Here is a 20,227-nt window from a genome sequence, read left to right on the forward strand (position 1 = left end):
ATGTAATGCACATACTGTACACTAGTATTCCGTTAAAAACAAAGCTTAGACTTCAGCTGAGCTGAATTCACTTAAGTGGATGTTCAGGAGAGTCTCTACTTAGGTTAATCAAGTTAATAGCTTTCCAGAAGGATTTCTAAAGTCAATATTTCAACTCAGGACAAGCTGCTTGATAGGGAAGTAACAAGGCGTTTGACAAGACTCAGATCCAGATCAACATGGACTCAGTGACCTGGGTAGTGACCTTAGAGAACTGATCAATTAGTACTGTACACCCCCAATCCATTTATACTTATCTTACCATTAACCAGCAAAGGCAACCATTTGTTTTTCTTAGTGTACTTAGCCTAATGGCCCACCTTATCATCAATCTCAACTAAAATACAATCTATACTAACTGAAAGGTACTAATAGCTGATATAGCAAAGCATTTTGATGCAGAGGATTCAAACGGTAGTTCACTCAGGAGATATGGTATACATTTAACAACTCTCATTATACCCTCATTTGAGACTTATAATCACCTAAAGTTAACTTTTGTACTGCTGTTTTGAATGAAACCAGCAAATGTAATGAATTTCAGAATAAAAAGGAAAAAATATGCAGATAAAGCCATGTCCCTGCCAAATCCCTGTTCCTGAAGAATGTATCTGCCTCTCACCTCACACAGACAAAGAAAAGGCTTCGTTTTATCTGACATGCTTCAGCTGCCTAGTCATGGTTTAGTCTCAGTTGTTTAACTTTCCTCAGGCAGCTCAGAGACTCAGGATTCTGTTCTGCTTTTCATTTCAATCTGCTCACTGTGAGGGGAAGTGCCAACCTTTCTTTCTTTCTGACTTAATCATAATGTAAATGTCTGCCACAATAATAAATTTCACTTGTGTGGATGTTTATCATGAACAGTGTACTGTCACATGTCATTTGTGTTACATCATAAACGACAGCTTAACATTTAAGCACTTTTCCAAATTCCAACTTCAGCATATTAAGCATATTTCTTGATTTCCAGGCAGAAAAAACATGACTCCACGAGTCCCTTCAGAATCTCATTTACCACAAACGCAAAAATTTAATTTTATATATCCAAATCTCTTTTTTTTTCCTCTACTTTTTTTAAAGTATTTGCCTCCCCATTAAATTGGACAGTTTGCATAACTCAGGCTAGCCATTTCATTTGCACCAACCATCTGGAGACAACACCATTCCTCTTCATTAAGGTCTATGAATATTTGCCTGACTCTTCCAGGTGTTTGCTCTTTGTTTACAGGGGCTTCCCCAGGGCAGCTGGAGCTGTTTTATTGAGAAAGTTGCATATGCGATCTACTCAGCATGCACATGGAGGGAATAAACATCAATCTGGGAGACATGGACCTCAAAGCAGCTGCTTATTGTTATTGAATATGCAAATAAATCTCACTTATCAAAGCGAAAATAATACCGTTCTGATGACACTTATACAAATCCCTTCTCTGTCTAACTGTTGTTTGTACAGGGAATATTCCAACACTGCTGTCAGGAAACATCTGCTCGGTTGTACAGTACATCAGATAACTTGCTAACCTGTCAGAATGCTCCTTGTGATTACTCATCAGAAAAGAAGTAATTGCCTCTGTTTTGTGAGATCTGGTCTATTAAAAAGTAGACATTTAAAGAGCATGTTAAGTCAAAAAAAAGGTTGGAGTCACACATGAGCTGTAAGAGGATTGTGAGAACAGTGTAAACCTTAATAATTGTAATATACTCAGAGAAATTTAGTAAAATTAATTAAGTAATCTCTCAGATGCTTAATCCATAGGTAAGGTCTTCACGATAAGCAAGTTCACTGGATGCAAGTAGATTTTACAAGATGTAATATAAGTCTCTGGTGTCCCCATAATTTTTCTGTGAAGTTTCAGCTCAAAATACCCCACAGATCATTTATTATAGCTTGTCAAATTTGCCTTTATTTGGGTTTGAGCAAAAACACGCCATTTTTGTGTTTGTCCCTTTAAATGTAAATGACCTGCTGCTCCCGGCCCACTTTCCAGAAGAAGGCAGAGCTTTAACAGCTCACGCTTCTGTTGCACAACAACAACAAAGCTGGAGAATCTCACACAGCCAAAATGACGATTGTCAGTAACGGTGTTCAGCCTTACATTGTTCAAACCGGAGCTGAACACTGATGGAGAGACTCAGGAAAAAGTTACAACTTACAGAATGCATCTGGACATCAATCATCACAATTTCAGAAGTCAGTCATGTTCTCTACACACACAAAATGATAATTATGGGGATTCACTCTCGTGAAATGTGGTTGTCACTCCTGAAACTTTACAGAGTGTACAAGGCTGAAGAGACTTATTAAAATGGTTTGTTTGATTAAAAAATAAGAACATTTGTGTTGTCAAACCACATACATTACAGTTCTCATAACATAGGTCTGTCTCATCTAACCGCATTGTTATTTTTACAAGGTTGACCAGTGCTAATGTTGATAAAAAAGTGGTCTACAAAGATATACATAATACAATTTAATGATAGCAATTGAGATGCACACAAAATTGCTGAAATTAAACAAACACTTATTTTTCTTAAAATTCATTAAGCAATATTTCAAAACAGAAAATGACATAAGGGAAACTACTACCTACTGTTATCCCAAGCACAATAATGGAAATAATATCAGAGTCGCAAAATATTAATCCAGGCCTTAATTTCACTGCTCACTGATAATAAATCAGGCTTTACAGGATTATTCCTCAGGCAAATAAAAATGTGACCTGAAACCATAAAAGCGGGACCATCCCAAGCCAAGCCTTCCATTCATGGATCTTCCATCACTCTACCATGCACATCAACAAGCAGATCCCATATGACAATTTCTGGACAAGCCAGCTTTTTAGAAAAGACGTGTTTCATCTCAGACTTAGAAAAGTCCTTTTATGCCTGCATAAACACGGGCCTGGGTGTATCTCTAGACTGGACTGACAGTCTTTTGGCAGTGAGGGGCAGAGCAGTCAACGCCTAGACAGCAGAGCTCTGGAGATACAAATAAATATTCAAGACACCACTGGTGAAAGGCTTCTTATCATTCAGTTATACTTCAAAGGACAGCTGCTCAAACGGTGATATTTATCAATATGTTGATTATACAATCATGGTTTAAGGCAATAAACCATAATTTTAAAAATGACATTCTGACAGCATAAACTCACCATCATGTTGTTTTAAACCTGTATTTGTATTTATTTATTTTTAGTGATGGACTACTTTTTCATGCTGGTGGCATCTGAACACAAAAATACAGCAAAAACAATAATATAATGAAAAAATATTACAATTTAAAATAACTATTTTAATAACTTTTAACATGTAGTTTATTCCTGTGATGCAAAGCTGAATTCTGGTGTTCAAGAAACATTTAATATTGTAAATGTTGAAAACATTTGTGCTGCTAATTTCTTGTTAAAACCATGATACAATTTTCCAGGATTTGTAACAAAGTTGTAAAATTGAATAAACAGAAAAGGTTATAAGTGATTTTTTCACTCTAACATGTATATAATGTTTGCGTTGTGTGGCTACTACTTTTGAAAGATTGAGTAATTTAACATTTATTGATTGGCCCTATTCACTTCCTGTCACAGTCACTAGGCTTGTTCGGATGCGCCTGGCCTCTTAAGTTCAGCCGAGAGTAGGCGGCTGCAGTGAGGGGAGGAGTGAAAAAAGTGCAGGCAAGATGGACAATTCTCCATTCTCGGAGTGCATCAGACACCTGCAAGATCAAAGGCGGATATCGCGGGATTCACACTTGTGCGCTGTGTTGCTGATAAACGGATGTAATTTACGTTCTGTTGCTTTTAAATTAAAATAAACATAATGAACAATACACCCAAAGTCCTTGATATTTATTTCCATTCGAAGGATGTGTGTATCAATCATTTTTATTTTAATTACAGACATGTTTTTATATATTTTTATAAATATGATAACAATCACATAACCCACAGAGAGATCGCACTGTCAGAGACTTTTGGAATATTCACACATAATTTGTACGCATAAAATCATGGTATTAGTGTTTCAAAATCCAACATTTAAAAAGAGATCAATACATCACGGTTGTTTAAACCAATAAGCTTTAAGCTGTGTCGTCATCAAGTCGTTTCCCATCGTGCTTTTGGTCAGCGCAGTCGGTGGAGAGCAACTGCGCTCGACTGCAGAATCCGACACGTCCGCCTCGCCCTCGCGAGAGGTTTTTGACACATGTCAGCATGACATCAGAGCAAGGCGGACCACCCTCGGACACATTTCTAACCGGCATGCATCTCGCGGTGATCACCGTTGATCGATTCTGCGCAGAATTTGCTCATCTCAAACAAGCCTAATGTCTCGCCCTGTTTGTTTCGGTCTTCATGTGCTTCTTGTTCCTGTTCCCGCCACTTATCAATCACCATGGACACCAATCGCCCTCACAGCTGTTTGTCATTTACATTGTGTATTTTAGTTCCTTCATGCGTTTAGTTCGTTGTTCGGTATTGTTAATGTCAAGGTGTCAGCGTTGCTACCCGCTCTTCTGTGTATTCACTAAATAAACTAAGTTTTGGATTATCTTCTTCTTCCTCGTCTATTTGCCTGTAGCTACCCATGATAGAATACCGGACCACAGAAAGGATTACGCAAATAAGTTTACGATTTTTTTTGTTTGTTCACCCAGAACTTTGTTCATCTTGTCCTCACCTGCCCCTCGACGACTGTTGCTGTTCTGGATCGGGGCAAACTTTCATCATCCCATGGACCTCCCAGACACCTCCAGACTCAATTGGAAGGAAGCCATCATCCGGTGTCTGAGAGTGTCTATCCCTGGTCCAGAGCACAGCCAGACCCAGAGCCCTAATCGTCCCCAAGGACTCGTGTGAGCCTCCCACAGATGGAGATTTAACCCCAACCGTGACGAGTCAACCTGAGCCCAATCTGCAAGGACAGAGGTGACCCTCACCCTGGAGGAGGACTCTCCATTAACATCTGACCAGGGGCGTGAGCCCACAACATCTGTGGACAAGGGAAAGACAACCTTGGAGAGGGAGGACTGGCTGATTGACTTCAGCGAGGATTCTACTCCCACCCAATCCCACCCAGTATCGTCATCATCATCATCATCATCGGCATCATTTTCTATGGACTATACTATGAACTCTGTCTTCCTTACAGTTGTTCTGCCCACGCTGATGTCACACAGCCAGTCCTCCAGTCCCATCACTGCCGGATGTCCACAGCCCTGCGCAGTCTCCAGGGAATCCCTTTGACGTCAAGCCGCAGGTCATACATCCATCCACAGTGCCCAGGCAAGAGGATCCTGTAGCTTCGCCTACCGCCGTTGACCTCTTCGTTCCATCTCAGCCCGTCAACCTGCCCGGCTCCGTCCAGGCTCCGACTGATGGCTCCTCCGGTCTCCTTCATCCGGCCGGCTCCCCCTTGGTCAGTCCTTCCACCTCTTCTGCCATGGACTTGCGGGCCGTCCGTTCCACTCCGTCCTTCCACTCCTATGGCTACAGGGGGTTCCTCCTTCCCCTTGGGGTCGTCTCTGTCCTCCATTGCACCGTCGTCACCTCAGCCCTCGGGATCTCCAGTTCCACCTTTGTTGGTCGTTGCCGTGATGCCCCTGGATCCACCTGCCGAGTCTCCGTCGGTCTTCCCCCAGATGCCGTCAGTCTGCCCAACACCATCTGGGCTCCTACCCTCCTCGACTCTGCCTTGGACTGTCGGTTCTGGGGAGCTCTGGGTCTGCGCCTTTGGTTGTCCGCCACCAACGCCGCCAGGGGATCATCGTCCTCCCTTCACCACTCCGTCACCATCACTTCGTCCACCTCCAGAACCCCCTCCGGCCCTCCCTTAGATGTCCCTTTATGGCATGAGGACACGCCTCACTGGAGGGGGATGTAATATTACAGTCACCGCCTCGTCCCGTTTGTTTTGGTCATCATGTTCTTCTTTGTTCCTAGTTCCCGCCACTCACCAACCCCCTTGGACACCAATCACCTTCACAGCTGTTTGTCATTTACATTGTGTATTTTAGTTCATTCCTGTGTTCAGTTCGTTGTCTGGTATTGTTAATGTCAAGGTGTCAGTGTTGCCACCCGCTCTTCTGTGTATTCACTAAATAAACTATGTTTGGGATTATCTTCTTCTTCCTCGTCTGTTTGCCTACAGCTACCCGAGACACTTCCATTGTGAATTCTTCACAGAAAAAAATGGAAAGAATTTATTTGAAGGGGTCATATAATTCCACTTTTACAAGATGTAAAATAAGTCTCTGATGTCCCCAGTGTGTGTGTGTGTGTAAAGTTTTAGCTAAAAATACCCCACAGATAATTCTTATAGCATGTTAAATTTGTCACTTCTTGAGGGTGAGTAAAAACTCTGTTTTTGTGTGTGTCCCTTTAAATGTAAATGAGCTGCTGCTCTCAAGAAGAGGGCGGAGTTAGCAGAGCTCGTGCAAGAGCTTGTGTTAGCAGTGCTGATTACCTCACACAGACTCACTGAAAATGTCAAAAACTGTTCGCCTTTTATGTTCAAACCCAAGTCAGACAATGATGGAGAGACTCAAGAAGTGACAACACGTAGAATGCAACAGGACGTTTCTGAATGGTTAGTTGATGAATTTATCTAGCTGATGTGGAGTTAACTATCTAAAAGTCAATGATTTGCATATTCTGTCATGATAATCTATAAGTCGCTCGTGTGGGAGCTGTTGTAAAATGCCTACAGAGCCAGAGAATATATGCTGCATGAAGATAGAACAGGTATAGTTTAGTTAATTCACGGTTATAACTTATGTTGTCATCTTGCTTTTATGACATGCTATTGAATTTTACATACTTTATTGCAATAACATGGCCTCACCTCTTTGTTGCATGTTCTTGGGGGCAGGTTTATGTAAATTTTAGGGTTAGTGATGTCACTAGCTGTTTGTTGTAGTCCTTAAACAGAGAATTCTGTAAAAGAAAATATCTCCCTTTGCATTAACTTTGCAGATGTTGTTTATGCTCTGACAGCAACATTACACCACAAATTCTGTCAGATGAGCTTAACTTCTACTAAACCTGGAATATTCCTTTAAGTATGGCCTGGAAAGTATAACTGTGTTAGCAGTTACATATTGTTGTGTAAGCATATTAAAAATGTCTGATCTACTGAAAGAGCATTCATAATAAGCTACTATAAATGGTTTCACACCAGCCTTGTTTCTTGGCCTTTCTTGTGAGTGTGATACGCCGGATGGAAGTTTGGCAAGCATAAGCATATTTCATAAGGTTTCATCAGATCCATTCTCACATATACAAAACACACACACACAAGTCACAAATAGCACTGCCCCAAAGGATGAGCCTAACATGTGCAACATCCCCCACACATGGGTGTAATTGCCCCTGGAAGCCACATATACCTTCCTTTCCTCACAAAATTCCCTGTCTCAGTAATTCCCTTGCAGAACGTGTGGTCTCTGATTCTGCAGCCACATTTACTCTGCATAGTTAATGGACTGCTCCTCCTCATTAGCCTATCAGTGGGAGAGAATGGAGGTTTTCTGCAGGGCTAATCAGCGTGACCCCATCTCCGCTCTTATGCGAGCAGGGCCTGAGATAGAGGGTTGCAGGGTGCAGCGAAAGCTATCATTAACCATTTCAACCGCACACCAGCACTGCAAATAATGTTTACCACACTCTCACATCGCCACTCACTTTTTTTTTGAACGGCTTTAAATAAGGCCAACCAGTGTGAAGAAACATTTCCTTCATTCAGCTGTCCATTTAAAATGAGGCAAAAAGGAAGAATGACGCATCTGAGACCTCGCTTGCTGTCTTTGAACACCTGAGAAGGAGACTCTAAACAAGGGCTGCCAGAAAAGTGGATTTTTCAAGGAGGGAGATAAAAGGATGGAGGCAGAAGAAACAGAAAGTGTGACAGTCCCAATTCAATGGCTATTAGCAGGAAAAAGCTATATTCTGAATAGCATACTAATATATTTTTTTAGATACTATATCTCACAGTGCAATGCACTCAACTACTATTCCCAGTGTGAAAAATGAACCAAAAGCAATGCATTTTGTATTTTTTTAACATCTTAAAAACTAAAAATTTTGTTGAATTAAATAAAAATAAAAATATAACATAAAATATGAAATACACTACTAATTGTGAACATCAGATTTTAATTTCTTATTGATTTAAGCAAATTGCATGTGTTTTGGCATGTGTGCAAAAGATTGCAATTTTCTACAATTCGCAGTCGCACCTTATTAAATACGCATGGCTTGCTATTTAAAACTGATGAACTGATTCTCAGTGAAATTGTAAAACTCTTCACAATTCTAAACATTCATATGAGCCATCACATGCAAAATGATCCACTCAGTTATCAACATCTGTCAGACATGCAAGTATATTCCATAAATGCCTGACATGCAAAGTTTGAAATGTCTTCTAAATTGGCAAATGGTCTGCAAATGTAATGAAATCAAAATCTTATCAATCAACCAATTAAGAGTGTGTGCCCATGGCACAATCACTATCATTTTTGAACATGGAGAAGCTACACAACCCTAAACAGCAGCAGCTACAGCAGTACTATATGAACACATTTGTATTTATACAGTACATTTATATTTGTAGAAATGTGTTACATGTAAACTGAAAATTCACAGTTGCTTGTCATGGAAGAGCAATATGTAGATATGTAAGAATGTGTGGTAGTAGTTTTAGAATATGACATAATAGAGTGTGTAAAAAAGGAACAAGCAACTGTGAATTTTCAGTTTTTGGTGGCATTGGCCAATTTACTCACACAATAACTAGATTTTAAAGCATGAATTAAATGTTTTGGGTGAGCAGTGGGCATTTATTTTCAAGTTTTGAATGCGGCATGCCCATCAAAACGAAGTGTTTGAAAGAGAGTATCAAAAACAGGATAGAAAATAGATTTATTACTTCTAATTAGGATGTTTTTTGATGTAAAAAATCTTGACAACATTTTAAGTGGACTTCAGAGAACTTTTTTAAAAAGTGCAGTTCATGACCCATTTAAAATATAACAGTTGGTGAGGCAACATGCTGCAAGAAAATGTCCATACAGGGAGAAACTTAGAAACTTTCAAATCCAATTTTGATTGTAATAAATTAATGATGGTGAAACAGAGCTCCCAAATGCAAAAGAGAGCCCCAGCCTATCTTGTACATGCAATGGACAAATAAAAAACAGTGAGAAGACCTTGCCCGTGCACACAGAGAGGTGATGGAACAGAAGGGAACATACAGTGAAAGGACGTCTTCTATCACATGACTGACAGATTGTAATCCTCAGTGCCCAGATGACCCTAGCCACATAACTCTGTCAGTCTGCAATGTTTACGCTTATGCTTCATGAATATTGATATTATTTCTTAAATGTCACTGAAGTTTAGGAGCGCTGCATCATGATAAGCCACAGCTTCACTTTAGCAAATGCCAAAGCAAAAAAAAAGTTGAACAGAGAAACGTGCCTCTCAAATTTATGACTGAACAAAACCGAGTGTAAACGATAGAAAAGAAGACATTTACAGGGGCAGAAGAAAAAGAAGGGGAAAAAAAATTAACTTTCAGAACAGATATGCCAAGGCACATACAATTTTAATCAAAAAAGAACAAACTTGTATTTTGCTAAGACGAGCATCAAAATTATTACTGCTTATTTTTACTCTATTTTCTCAGTGTTTAAAATGTAATTTATTCCTGTGATGGAAAAATATTGTTTCAAATCGGCTTCACAGTGTTAATAGCAAACTTCATCAAATATGAGAAAAATTCAAATTCTGCTTTAAAGCTGCTCTACAGAGAATAGAGTCATTATTCAGCTCAATTCAGCTCAATAACTGAAACAAGTCAACTCAGCAATAAGCAACTCTATTCAGTTCATTTAGGACAGACAGATAGACAGATAGACAGATAGATAGATAGATAGATAGATAGATAGATAGATAGATAGATAGATAGATAGATAGATAGATAGATAGATAGATAGATAGATAGATAGATAGATAGATAGATAGATAGATAGATAGATAGATAGATAGATAGATAGATAGATAGACAATTCAGGACACCTTAGCAATGACATAAAAATGGTCTTGAAGAACAACCACAACACCCTGGTATCATTTGAGTGACTCTTCCATGGGCAAACACCACTTTAGGATGCAACTGTGATGTTAGGATCACTAGTATGACATCACTACAGCTTGCAGCTACAGACACCCAGTAAGTTTCTTTTTAGTTCTGTCACTCTTTTTTACATCAATATCCAATTATTTCAGACCATGAAATCAGTCTTGATCAGTCTGAGTGAAATCTAGATTGCACCCCAAAGGGAGGGATATGGAGATACGCTATCCTTATTCAACAGGAGTGCTCCCTGCTCCTGTGATTGGCATATTGGGTAGATGAAAGAACAGCTCCACCTGCCACAGTCATTCACATGTGCGCCTGAATGCTGTCGGTGACAGTTCAACTCTCATCTTCAGTTCTGCCTTTTGTCTTATTATTGGTGAGAGTTGACAGCCAGGGCACTGGGATCTGACACGCTGACAGGTCATTATAGCTGGTGGCAATGTAACTTTAGACCCGAACATTTTTTGTGTGTTGCTCAGATAGCATTCATTTTCAGAGAAATCGAGAGGGTCGTGTCAGTTCTATCAGTGCTCAAATTATGAGGCTCTCTGAGTGAGAAAACTTTTATTTATTGGTATTTCTCACACAGTATACAGTAAACCGGGTTCCCACACCTCCTGACTAATAATTTCATCATCACTTGACAAGGATCTTTCAAAATCATTGTATATGTTCTCTCCATTGACATAATTTAGACAAATTTAGGAGTCAAGAAAATTTATAAAAACCTAAAAGGACTTTATATTTAATTTATATTCAAAACTTTTCCTAGTGTGGAAAACACAAATTAAATTTTTTTTGCATGACTGTAGAAATCCTGAACATAAATCTGAATATAAGAAATATATTGTATTCAAACGACGAAATTTCTTTAAGGAAGTAAAAACATTTGACATTTTAAGAAATTATAAAAATATAAAAAATTATTTTGTTCTGCACCAACATATATATGTATTATAATTAAAATATGCATATAAAATAAAATAAAAATAAAATAAATTCTAATCAATTATATTATAAATCATTATCCCAAAATAATAGTAATTTTGAATAGGGTGTGTTGTATACACACTCAAACCAAATATTATTCAGACATTTTTGATATTTTTATATATATTTTTAGTGGGTGCAGGACACTATAGTTCATTTATGTAAGTGAGGATAGCAAAATAAAGTAAACTGTGACATATTATACCCAAAGATTTTTCATACAGTGGACTACAAGTAAAATTAATAAAAATTTGGAACCAAAAATTATTCACTTTGACCTGACCATGTTTTGTTTAAGTGTCTTCTGACATAATTAAGATTAATATATAAGATATTGTTATATTTTATTACCATTTTTTTTAAGTTATAGTGAATAAACTGTATGAATAAATGAAATATTCAAGGTGTCTGAATACATTTTGGTTTGACTGTATACTGTATATATCAGTGGTGTTCTGAAATGAGGAGGCAAATTCCTCACGGTTTATTTATTTATTTATTCATTCATACATATACTATATTATATATATATATATATATATATATATATATATATATATATATATATATATATATATATATATATATATATATATATATATATATATATATATACACACTACTAAATATTCCATGGTCAACTGTTATTGGTATCATAAAGTGGAAGCAATTGGGAACAACAGCAGCTCAGCCACAAAGTGGTAGGCCACGTAAAATCACAGATCGGGTTCAGCGCATGCTAAGGTGCACAGAGCGCAGAAGCAAAGACTATAGAATAACACAAGAGTTGTCACTCGTATTGTTTTGAATGGGAGAAAGTGTAACGTGCAATATGACGGAATAAGCCCCGCCTTCTAAATAAGAGCCAATCGTCGACTGGTAAAGTCATCGCGTCACTTCAGCATCCGTTAGAATCACCGGTTTCTATAGAAACAGTCAGACTCGTACCTCCGAAGAGAGGCGCATTTAGGTCTGCGCATGCGCATTAGCTTGATCCAGCCTGAAAAATACAGTTTTTTGTCATTGTATCGAGCATTTAGAAACTAAATTTATGAGCCGGTTGTTGTTAGATTTCATTGGTGATTTCAAATATGAAATTTAATTGTAAGGTTGGCGAACAGTTTTGGAGAATTTGATGTTTCCCCATTCAAAGAGACAGGAGCTGCATGATACCCAGGATGCCCGAGAGGCGTTTCAAAGATGGCCACCAGTGAAATGACTTGTCTTAAAAGGGACATGGGCAGAAGTCACCAACTTTCTGCAGAGTCAATAGCTACAGACCTCCAAAATTCGTGTGGCCTTCAGATGAGCTCAAGAACAGTGCATAGAGAGCTTCATGGAATGGGTTTCCATGGCCGAGCAGCTACATCCAAGCCTTACACCACCAAGTGCAATGCAAAGCGTTGGATGCAGTGGTGTAAAGCACACCGCCAGTGGACTCTCTAGCAGTGGAGACGTGTTCTCTGGAGTGACAAATCACGCTTCTCTGTCTGCCAATCTGATGGATGAGGCTGGGTTCGGCGGTTGCCATGAGAACGGTACTTGCCTGACTGCATTGTGCCAAGTGTAAAGTTGAGTGGAGGAGGATTATGGTGTGGGGTTGTTTTTCAGGGGTTGGGCTTGGCCCCTTAGTTCCAGTGAAAGGAACTCTTAATGCTTCAGCATACCAAGACAATTTTGGACAATTTCATGCTCCCAACATTGTGGGAACAGTTTGGTAATGGCCCCTTCCTGTTCCATGACTACGCACCACTGCACAAAGCATAAAGACATGGATGAGCGAGTTTGGTGTGGAGGAACATGACTGGCTACACAGAGTCCTGACCTCAACCCAACAGAACACCTTTGGGATGAATTAGAGCGGAGACTGTGAGCCAGGCCTTCTCACCAACATCACTGCCTGACCTCACAAATGCGCTTCTAGAAGAATGGTCAAAAATTCCCATAAACACACTCCTAAACCTTGTGGAAAGCCTTCCCATAAGAGTTGAGGCTGTTATTGCTGCAGAGGGTGGGCCAACTCCATATTAAACCCTACGGATTAAGAATGTGATGTCATTAAAGTTCATGTGCAAGTAAAGGAAGGCGTCCCAAAACTTTTGGCAATATAGTGTATATATATATATATATAGAGAGAGAGAGAGAGAGAGAGAGAGAGAGAGACTTTGATATAGTGCAATTGCCTTTTAGGAAACTATAAAAAGCTAGAAAAGTTCAGCCATGCACCTAAATCTAGTTAATTGTGCTGCCTGTGTGTGAGTAAATAACAGAGCAGCTGTAATACTGAGGAAAAAAAGCAGGCTGAAATGCATACAGACAAACAGACTGTATGGCAGATGGGTTTTTAAAATGAGTATGGTTGATAAGACCATCACTTGTCTCCAGTCCATTCCGATTCACTGTCTGACAGGTAATCTAACTATGTTAGGGAAATCTGTCTCTCATCCCAAGCAGGTACTGTAATTTCAGTAACATCGATTCTAATGGACAGAGGATAAAAAACATTCCAATAAGCCATGAAGCAGGAGCATCTATCTGTGAATGATCACTTCTTGGCATTTCATACTGTAATTCACTAGTTCACACTTACATATTGTAATCAGATAGGGTATAGAATATTTGGCGTGCAGTCCATTTGGCCCGAAAACCCAGAGTACTCCCCCCATCCCTGGCTGGGATATGAATAATCGAGAGTGAGGAGCTGGGGTAGAGGAGGGATGCTGGAAAATTTGTAGGTAAGTCGGTTCTACTCCTCTCATGCTGATTGGTTAGAATATCTGCATAACGTGGTCCTCCCAAACTTTGTTAATAAAACATCATATGTTTTAAAAGTTGCACTTTTCATGGAGATAAACGAAAACAATAAATGAGAAGTCGGTCTTGATGGTGAATACAACCCTCTGAAAAGCAAGGCCATTTACCCTGGATTTACAGACCACATTAGACCACTGCTCAGGACCAATGAGCAAAATCCTCTTTAAATGGAGTTGAACAAATGTGAACAAATGTGCTTTCAGCACAACATGGAAACATCCTGAAAGTCTGGGTACACTACAGGCCCTTCACCCCAGAGACTGAGGGCCCTTTCATTATTTATTGTCCGCAGTCAGCATTATGGAGTGACTTTGTGATTCAGAGCATCCTGGATTTGCTGAGAGTGTTTGTGGACATCTCTCTCTGTTTGATGGTTTTCAAGCTCTGAGCAGCTGCAGTGCTGCAGCAGGCTAATCGCAGGCAGGGTCAGTAGCAGGTCTTTACTCTCCCTGACTGCCGCAGTTTAAAAGCTTGTTCAAGCACACAAGTGCTGTTTCCTGTACTTACAGTCATTCAGGAGCTGCCAGCTAAACAAACAAACACTAATCTTGATCAAGGGTCAACAGACAGACACCGCTGGCTCTGAGAATTCATAATGCAACATTATTGACAGACAATATAGTTATTATTTATAGTAAACCCACTTTCAAGGTACACTGTTAGATGTTTTTGAAAGAAGACTCTTATGTTCACCAAGGCTGCATTTGTTTGATCAAAAATACAGTAAAAAAAAAAAAAAAAAGTGAAAAGTGAAATATTATTACAATTTAAAGTAACTGTTTTTATTTTCAATGTATTTTAAAACGACATTTATTCCTGAGATGGAAAAGCTGAATTTTCAGCAGCCATTACTCCATTCTTCTTATTTTTTATTATTATCTATGTTGAAAAAGTTGTGCTGCTTAATATTTTTGTGGAAACCATGCTACATTTTTTAAGGATTCTTTGATGTACAGAAATTTCTAAAGAACAGCATTAATTTAAAATATAAATCTTTTGTAACATTATAAATGCTGTTACTGTCACCTTTGATTGATTGCATTCTTTCTTAATAAAAAACCCTTACTGAAACAAAAATGTCTGAATAATATTTGGTTTGACTGCATATATATATACACATTTCAATCTATTTCATTTTTATCAAACAAGCATATATGTAGCAAACTACTTCTCTTCAAAAAAAGAAAAAGAAAAAATAAAGCTGTATCTGGCTAGTAATTTTTCTACCTAAACCAGTGACCCCTGAGACAGAACTTAGAGTTATCTCCTCTCACAGCTCCAGATGAACGAGGGATATTCTTGGTAGTGAGATACAGACCGAATTTAATTAACACTGTCATACTTCAGCTAAAGATTTGATAATGACTCCCAGTGTATGTGAAAAATGAGATATGAGCTATCAAACGGAGAGAGAGACTATCACAGTGGGATATTCCACTCAAATTAGATTTAGCTAAAACCCACAGATATGAAATTTAACTCATTGGGGCTCTCAATACAATAGCACGTATAAGTGACATTTTCAGATAAATGAGTCTGACCCGTAATAGCACTGCATACTGAGGAAATAGGTTAAGAGGTGCGAAGAGAAATGCAATCACGACTGCAATAAATCATATTGCTCTTGTTTGTAGCACTTTAAATGTAAATTTGCTTCAGGCAGCATCAGAGAAAATATCATGATATTTCTCTCTTAATATACATTAGCTTATAGCTCACAAACAAGGACCGTTTTACTCTTTGAAAATGTTTTTGGTTTATTTTATTATTTTATTATTTACGACATTGTACACAATTTCACACGTAATCCCATTTAAAATCTCCAATGAGCTAGAAAAATGGCAGAAAGCATGATGCAACAGGCTGAGCCAGCAGCCCTTAAAGAACAAACAGGGCAGCTAAACAGAAGACGTTCTTCAAATGTTCTTCATAGCGGGATTTCCAGGAGGAATGAAGAAGTCCTTTGAGAACAGGTACGAAACAGTCGCAAAATGAAGATTTTACAGTGTGGTTTCCTTTAGAGAGACACACACACTCAAAGAGCAGAATCACCATAAGTGAATATGTGAATGTCTAATGAGATAGAGAGTGGTGAGAACAGATTCCTGCTGGTGAGCTGGCAAAGCCTTCATAACCTGACAGGGAGATTTCTCAGTGAACATATGCTGTCTGCTTCTCTCATTCACCATGTATGCTCTCACACGTTCATGTACAAATATATATTATTCTGTCATGACAACTCTTGCGTGTGTGACATGGTAATGGATATGACAATGTTAATATGTTTGGTCTTGGCAGAATAGATGCTGTCATTCCTGCTGCTGCAGAGCAAGTACAGGATTTGCTACTGCCAATACATACACAACACTCTGCTGTGAGCAAGTAAGACCTGTAGCAGATATATACAGGTGGAGCTGGGGAGGGTGGAGGGTTTCTGAGAGCACACTGCAAACTGCTACAGCAAATGCTGACCAACTATTTGAAGGCAGAGCAGCAAGCTCACTGGCTGCTGCTGTGTCCTATAGTGAACAATGTGATTGAGTTAAGGACTGCGCCTGCGCCATCTAGAGTTTCATGACAGAACTGTGAGTTTTTCCTGAAAAGAACAGCTTGTCAAAGATCAAGCATACATGGGAGCACTGCTGAAAAAAAAAAAAAAACAACTATTTGGAAAACATGCAAAACATGCATCTCCTCACACTACTTAAGTGTCAATGGCCTCATAACATTATAGTTGCTTAATAGCTCTCATATTGGCTGTTTATTAGTACTTATAAAGAACATATTAATGCCTTATTCTGCATGACCTTATTCTACATCCCTAAATCCTACCCCATACATAAATAAGTTTATTGAGGCAAAAGTCGCAGTTAATGGTGAATATGTGAATAAGTGTTACCCAAAAAACATTTTACTCTAGCGTCATCTAGCTTTTTTTTTTTTGTTTGATTTAAAAAAGTTTGATTTAAAAAAAAAGCAACATTTTGCACACATTTTTTTTATTAAAACAGATCCAGTAGATCAAAAACATGGATTGCCTGAAAATTACGTCAATGGTAGGAAAGCACTGTGTCATAAATAATGGAAAACTCAATGGCAGGGAAAGAGTTAATAATCTAAAGAACCTTTTCCCCTATAAAGAATGTTTTGTGCAATGGAAATGGATGTTTAATGGATGGTAATGTATTCTTCATGGAACCATCAATGCCAAAAAAGAGTGCATATACCTAAAACTATGCTCATGTGAGATACAATGGTGTGAAAATGAGTGGAAAATTGGAAGACAGCAGCAAAAGTACGTGTGAAAAGGCACAAGTGCTGTGAAAATGCATTGATAAGGTCCCCTAAAAATAATTTCATTTAGTTACATAACTAGAAATGTCTGACTGGAAACACAAACCCACCTCCAACCACTGGCCATGGGACTGCATTTTGATGACCACACAGGGATCAGGTTTGTTGAGGGCATCCCTGTCTGAAATACCTTTGCAGGTGACCCGCAGCTCTACTTTGGTCAGGCAGGGGCTGCTGAACAAGCCCAGAGAATTGGCTGCAGACTCGTAGATGTCGCTCATGTTTCAGGAGATACTTGTGCTGTAAGGAAAAAAATTGCATAAAGTAAGAGATTGTATTTTTTTTTTATTATATTTTTATTTTATCTCTGATTTATTACAATTAATTTAACACATTTTAAATTAATTAATTAATTAATTAATTAAAAAAAAAGTCTACCTCAGAGAATCTGACCAACTTGTTTGCAAAATGAGCTGCTGTGGACTATAAACCTGTTATTCAATATGAAAATAAAACAAACAATACAGTATATTGACTTATAAAGCCACTTTTTGTAATGCCTATCAAAGATTTAATCAATTGACATCCTTAATGCCTTTGTATGTTTGTATCAATAGCATCAAGAAATGCAAAAAAATCTGGTTTTAATAAATGAAAATTATGCATGGTGGATATCTGAAAAAATGTGTAATTTAACACCTCATATTTTTTTTACTGGGAATATATTTTATCCATGTGTGTGTTTATGGTGAGACATATGGGAAGCCTAGACACTAATTTATTGAGCTGATGTGTAGGAACATTTCTAATTAGAGTTCCCCACCATTCCAATCAGTTATAATATAGAGCAAATCATCTGAGCTAACTGAAATTACACAGCATATGCAGAGAACTGAGAGAGAGAGAAATCTGAGAAGATGGATGGACAGATATTGAATGATGAATGGGTGTCTTAATATAGAGAAAGAAAATCCCCATATGTGCAATAGTAGTGATGTTTGCATTAGCAAAAATAAACAAAAACACATTAGTCTTTAAATTCAGTTATGTTGCTTTAGTTAAGCAGACCAAAAGAGGTAGATCTGACCATGAGAACTGCACTGTGAAAGAGAACAGCTCAATGAAAGGATAATTCTCAGCCAATGCAAAGTCATCCATCACTCCCACTGTATTGCACTGACAGGTGACAGCCTCATACATTATAGGTCAGCAGCAATAATACGGAGGTAAGCGGTTCCCTCCCTCAATGTTTGTTTGCAAATTTTTCAACACCGATGGCAAACTGCGTCATCAGTCTTTCATCCTCTGGATGCTATTTTTGCCACTTGAGTGTTTTCTCAGCCAGTTTCCCATCTATTTCTGTCTCTGTTAATGACTCTCATGAGCCTTTTCATATAGACACACAAATTGTTTGCAGCAGAAACACAATTCTTAAGTCTCAAGAAATCTTCAATGCTAAATTGCACCCATTAAAAACACTTGAAATGATTAAACCCCTTCTGATTGATAAGTAAATCTAAACATGGCATGTTGTTTCATAATATAAACTATATATACTTTTAACACAAATGTATTCATTTTGCACACATAATCAGTTTATACTGTATATCAGTTAACTGTATATAATGTAGAATCCCCCAGAAAACCTCCTGAAATTACCTCCACAGAAGGCAATAACCTCAGATTGCCCCTGTGGACCTGCTCCATTGCTGACTTCCCCATTTGTGACTGCTCTCTGACAATTCACAAGAAAGCACTGAGCCATTCAATCAAACTCCATTAAAATCTAATGGTGGCAGTTATTGGTTCCCTATGACTTTAAAGACAACATTAAATAAAAATGGAACCATTTCCTTTCTGAATAAATAACCCTGGTCGCATTGTGCATGATTCATCAGTGCACATTACTCTAAAGAAAAGCTTGTTTTCATAGTCTTTCATCAAAATATAGCACCACAGTGCACAAGCTCTGACATATTGAGTCCTGGTCTATTTTCTCAATCCCCCATCTTCATCCCATCTATCTACTATAATATGAATAAAAGAGGCATATAAAGGCCAAAAATTTAATAACTATCTTTGCCTCTACAAAGACCAAGACCAAGGCTGTGCAGGTGTTGAAATAAAATAGTTTGAATCTCACAAAAACATGTCCAGGTCACATTTCACCCCAAAATACAAAGAGAACAAAAATTATATTTTGCATAATAATAATAATATATATATATATCCATTAGGATTTTTTTGCATGAGATTAAACACATTTCATCTCTCAAATTCTCATTATCATAATGTTTACAGATAGTTACTTTTTTATATTCTCATTATTCTCAATGGTGTTTGTCATTTCTGCAATGTATATTTATTTATTTTGATTTTCAGGTGAAATATGACCCAAGCTCTTTTTAAAATGTTATTTGAAACTTTTTTCAGAGATTCACCCATTAACCAATAATATAGCAACATGTTCAAATTAAGCATAAAATACATTATCCCTTGCTAAATACTGTTTCCTTTTTATTAATCAAATGCATCTCAAATGTCTGTGTATCATGCATAAATATGAAAATAACACCAAGGCTAATTCTATGTCTAATCCACGTATTATCTGAGGTAGACAAGTGAGAAAGATGTACAGACTTGGTATCCCTAATGGCTTCTGGAACATGCTGGGAATAGAGGTAGTGCTGAAACCCTCTCTCTGTATTCACTGAAGTGTCAGTCTCAATAGAACAGCCACACAGTGGAGCTGATGGTGCGGCAGGTAAGCAGCACTCCTGTGACAGACTCCTCCGGGACATGTGGTCTCCTCCACTGCTGGTGAGAGTGAATGAGAATTTGAGGAACTCCCAGCAACAACAGCTGTAATTATAGAGCAGGATGCTGCTCACCGATCTGACAATGTTAGTCTAATAGCCCTCTGCTTTCTACAACATGTCTGTACAGC

General features: G+C 38.2%; 1 protein-coding gene across 1 annotated transcript in view; it reads right to left on the minus strand.

Annotated features, from left to right (window-relative positions):
- cpne4a (copine IVa) overlaps positions 1-20,227 on the minus strand; it is a 71,485-nt gene that overhangs the window by 38,175 nt on the left and 13,083 nt on the right. The window contains exon 2 of the mRNA XM_067396167.1: positions 17,391-17,580. Within this exon, the coding sequence (XP_067252268.1) occupies positions 17,391-17,561 (171 nt within the window). The 5' untranslated portion in view covers positions 17,562-17,580. The remainder of the gene's footprint in view (positions 1-17,390; positions 17,581-20,227) is intronic.

The sequence above is a fragment of the Chanodichthys erythropterus genome, chromosome 2 (assembly GCF_024489055.1).
Source record: "Chanodichthys erythropterus isolate Z2021 chromosome 2, ASM2448905v1, whole genome shotgun sequence".
NCBI lineage: Eukaryota > Metazoa > Chordata > Actinopteri > Cypriniformes > Xenocyprididae > Chanodichthys > Chanodichthys erythropterus.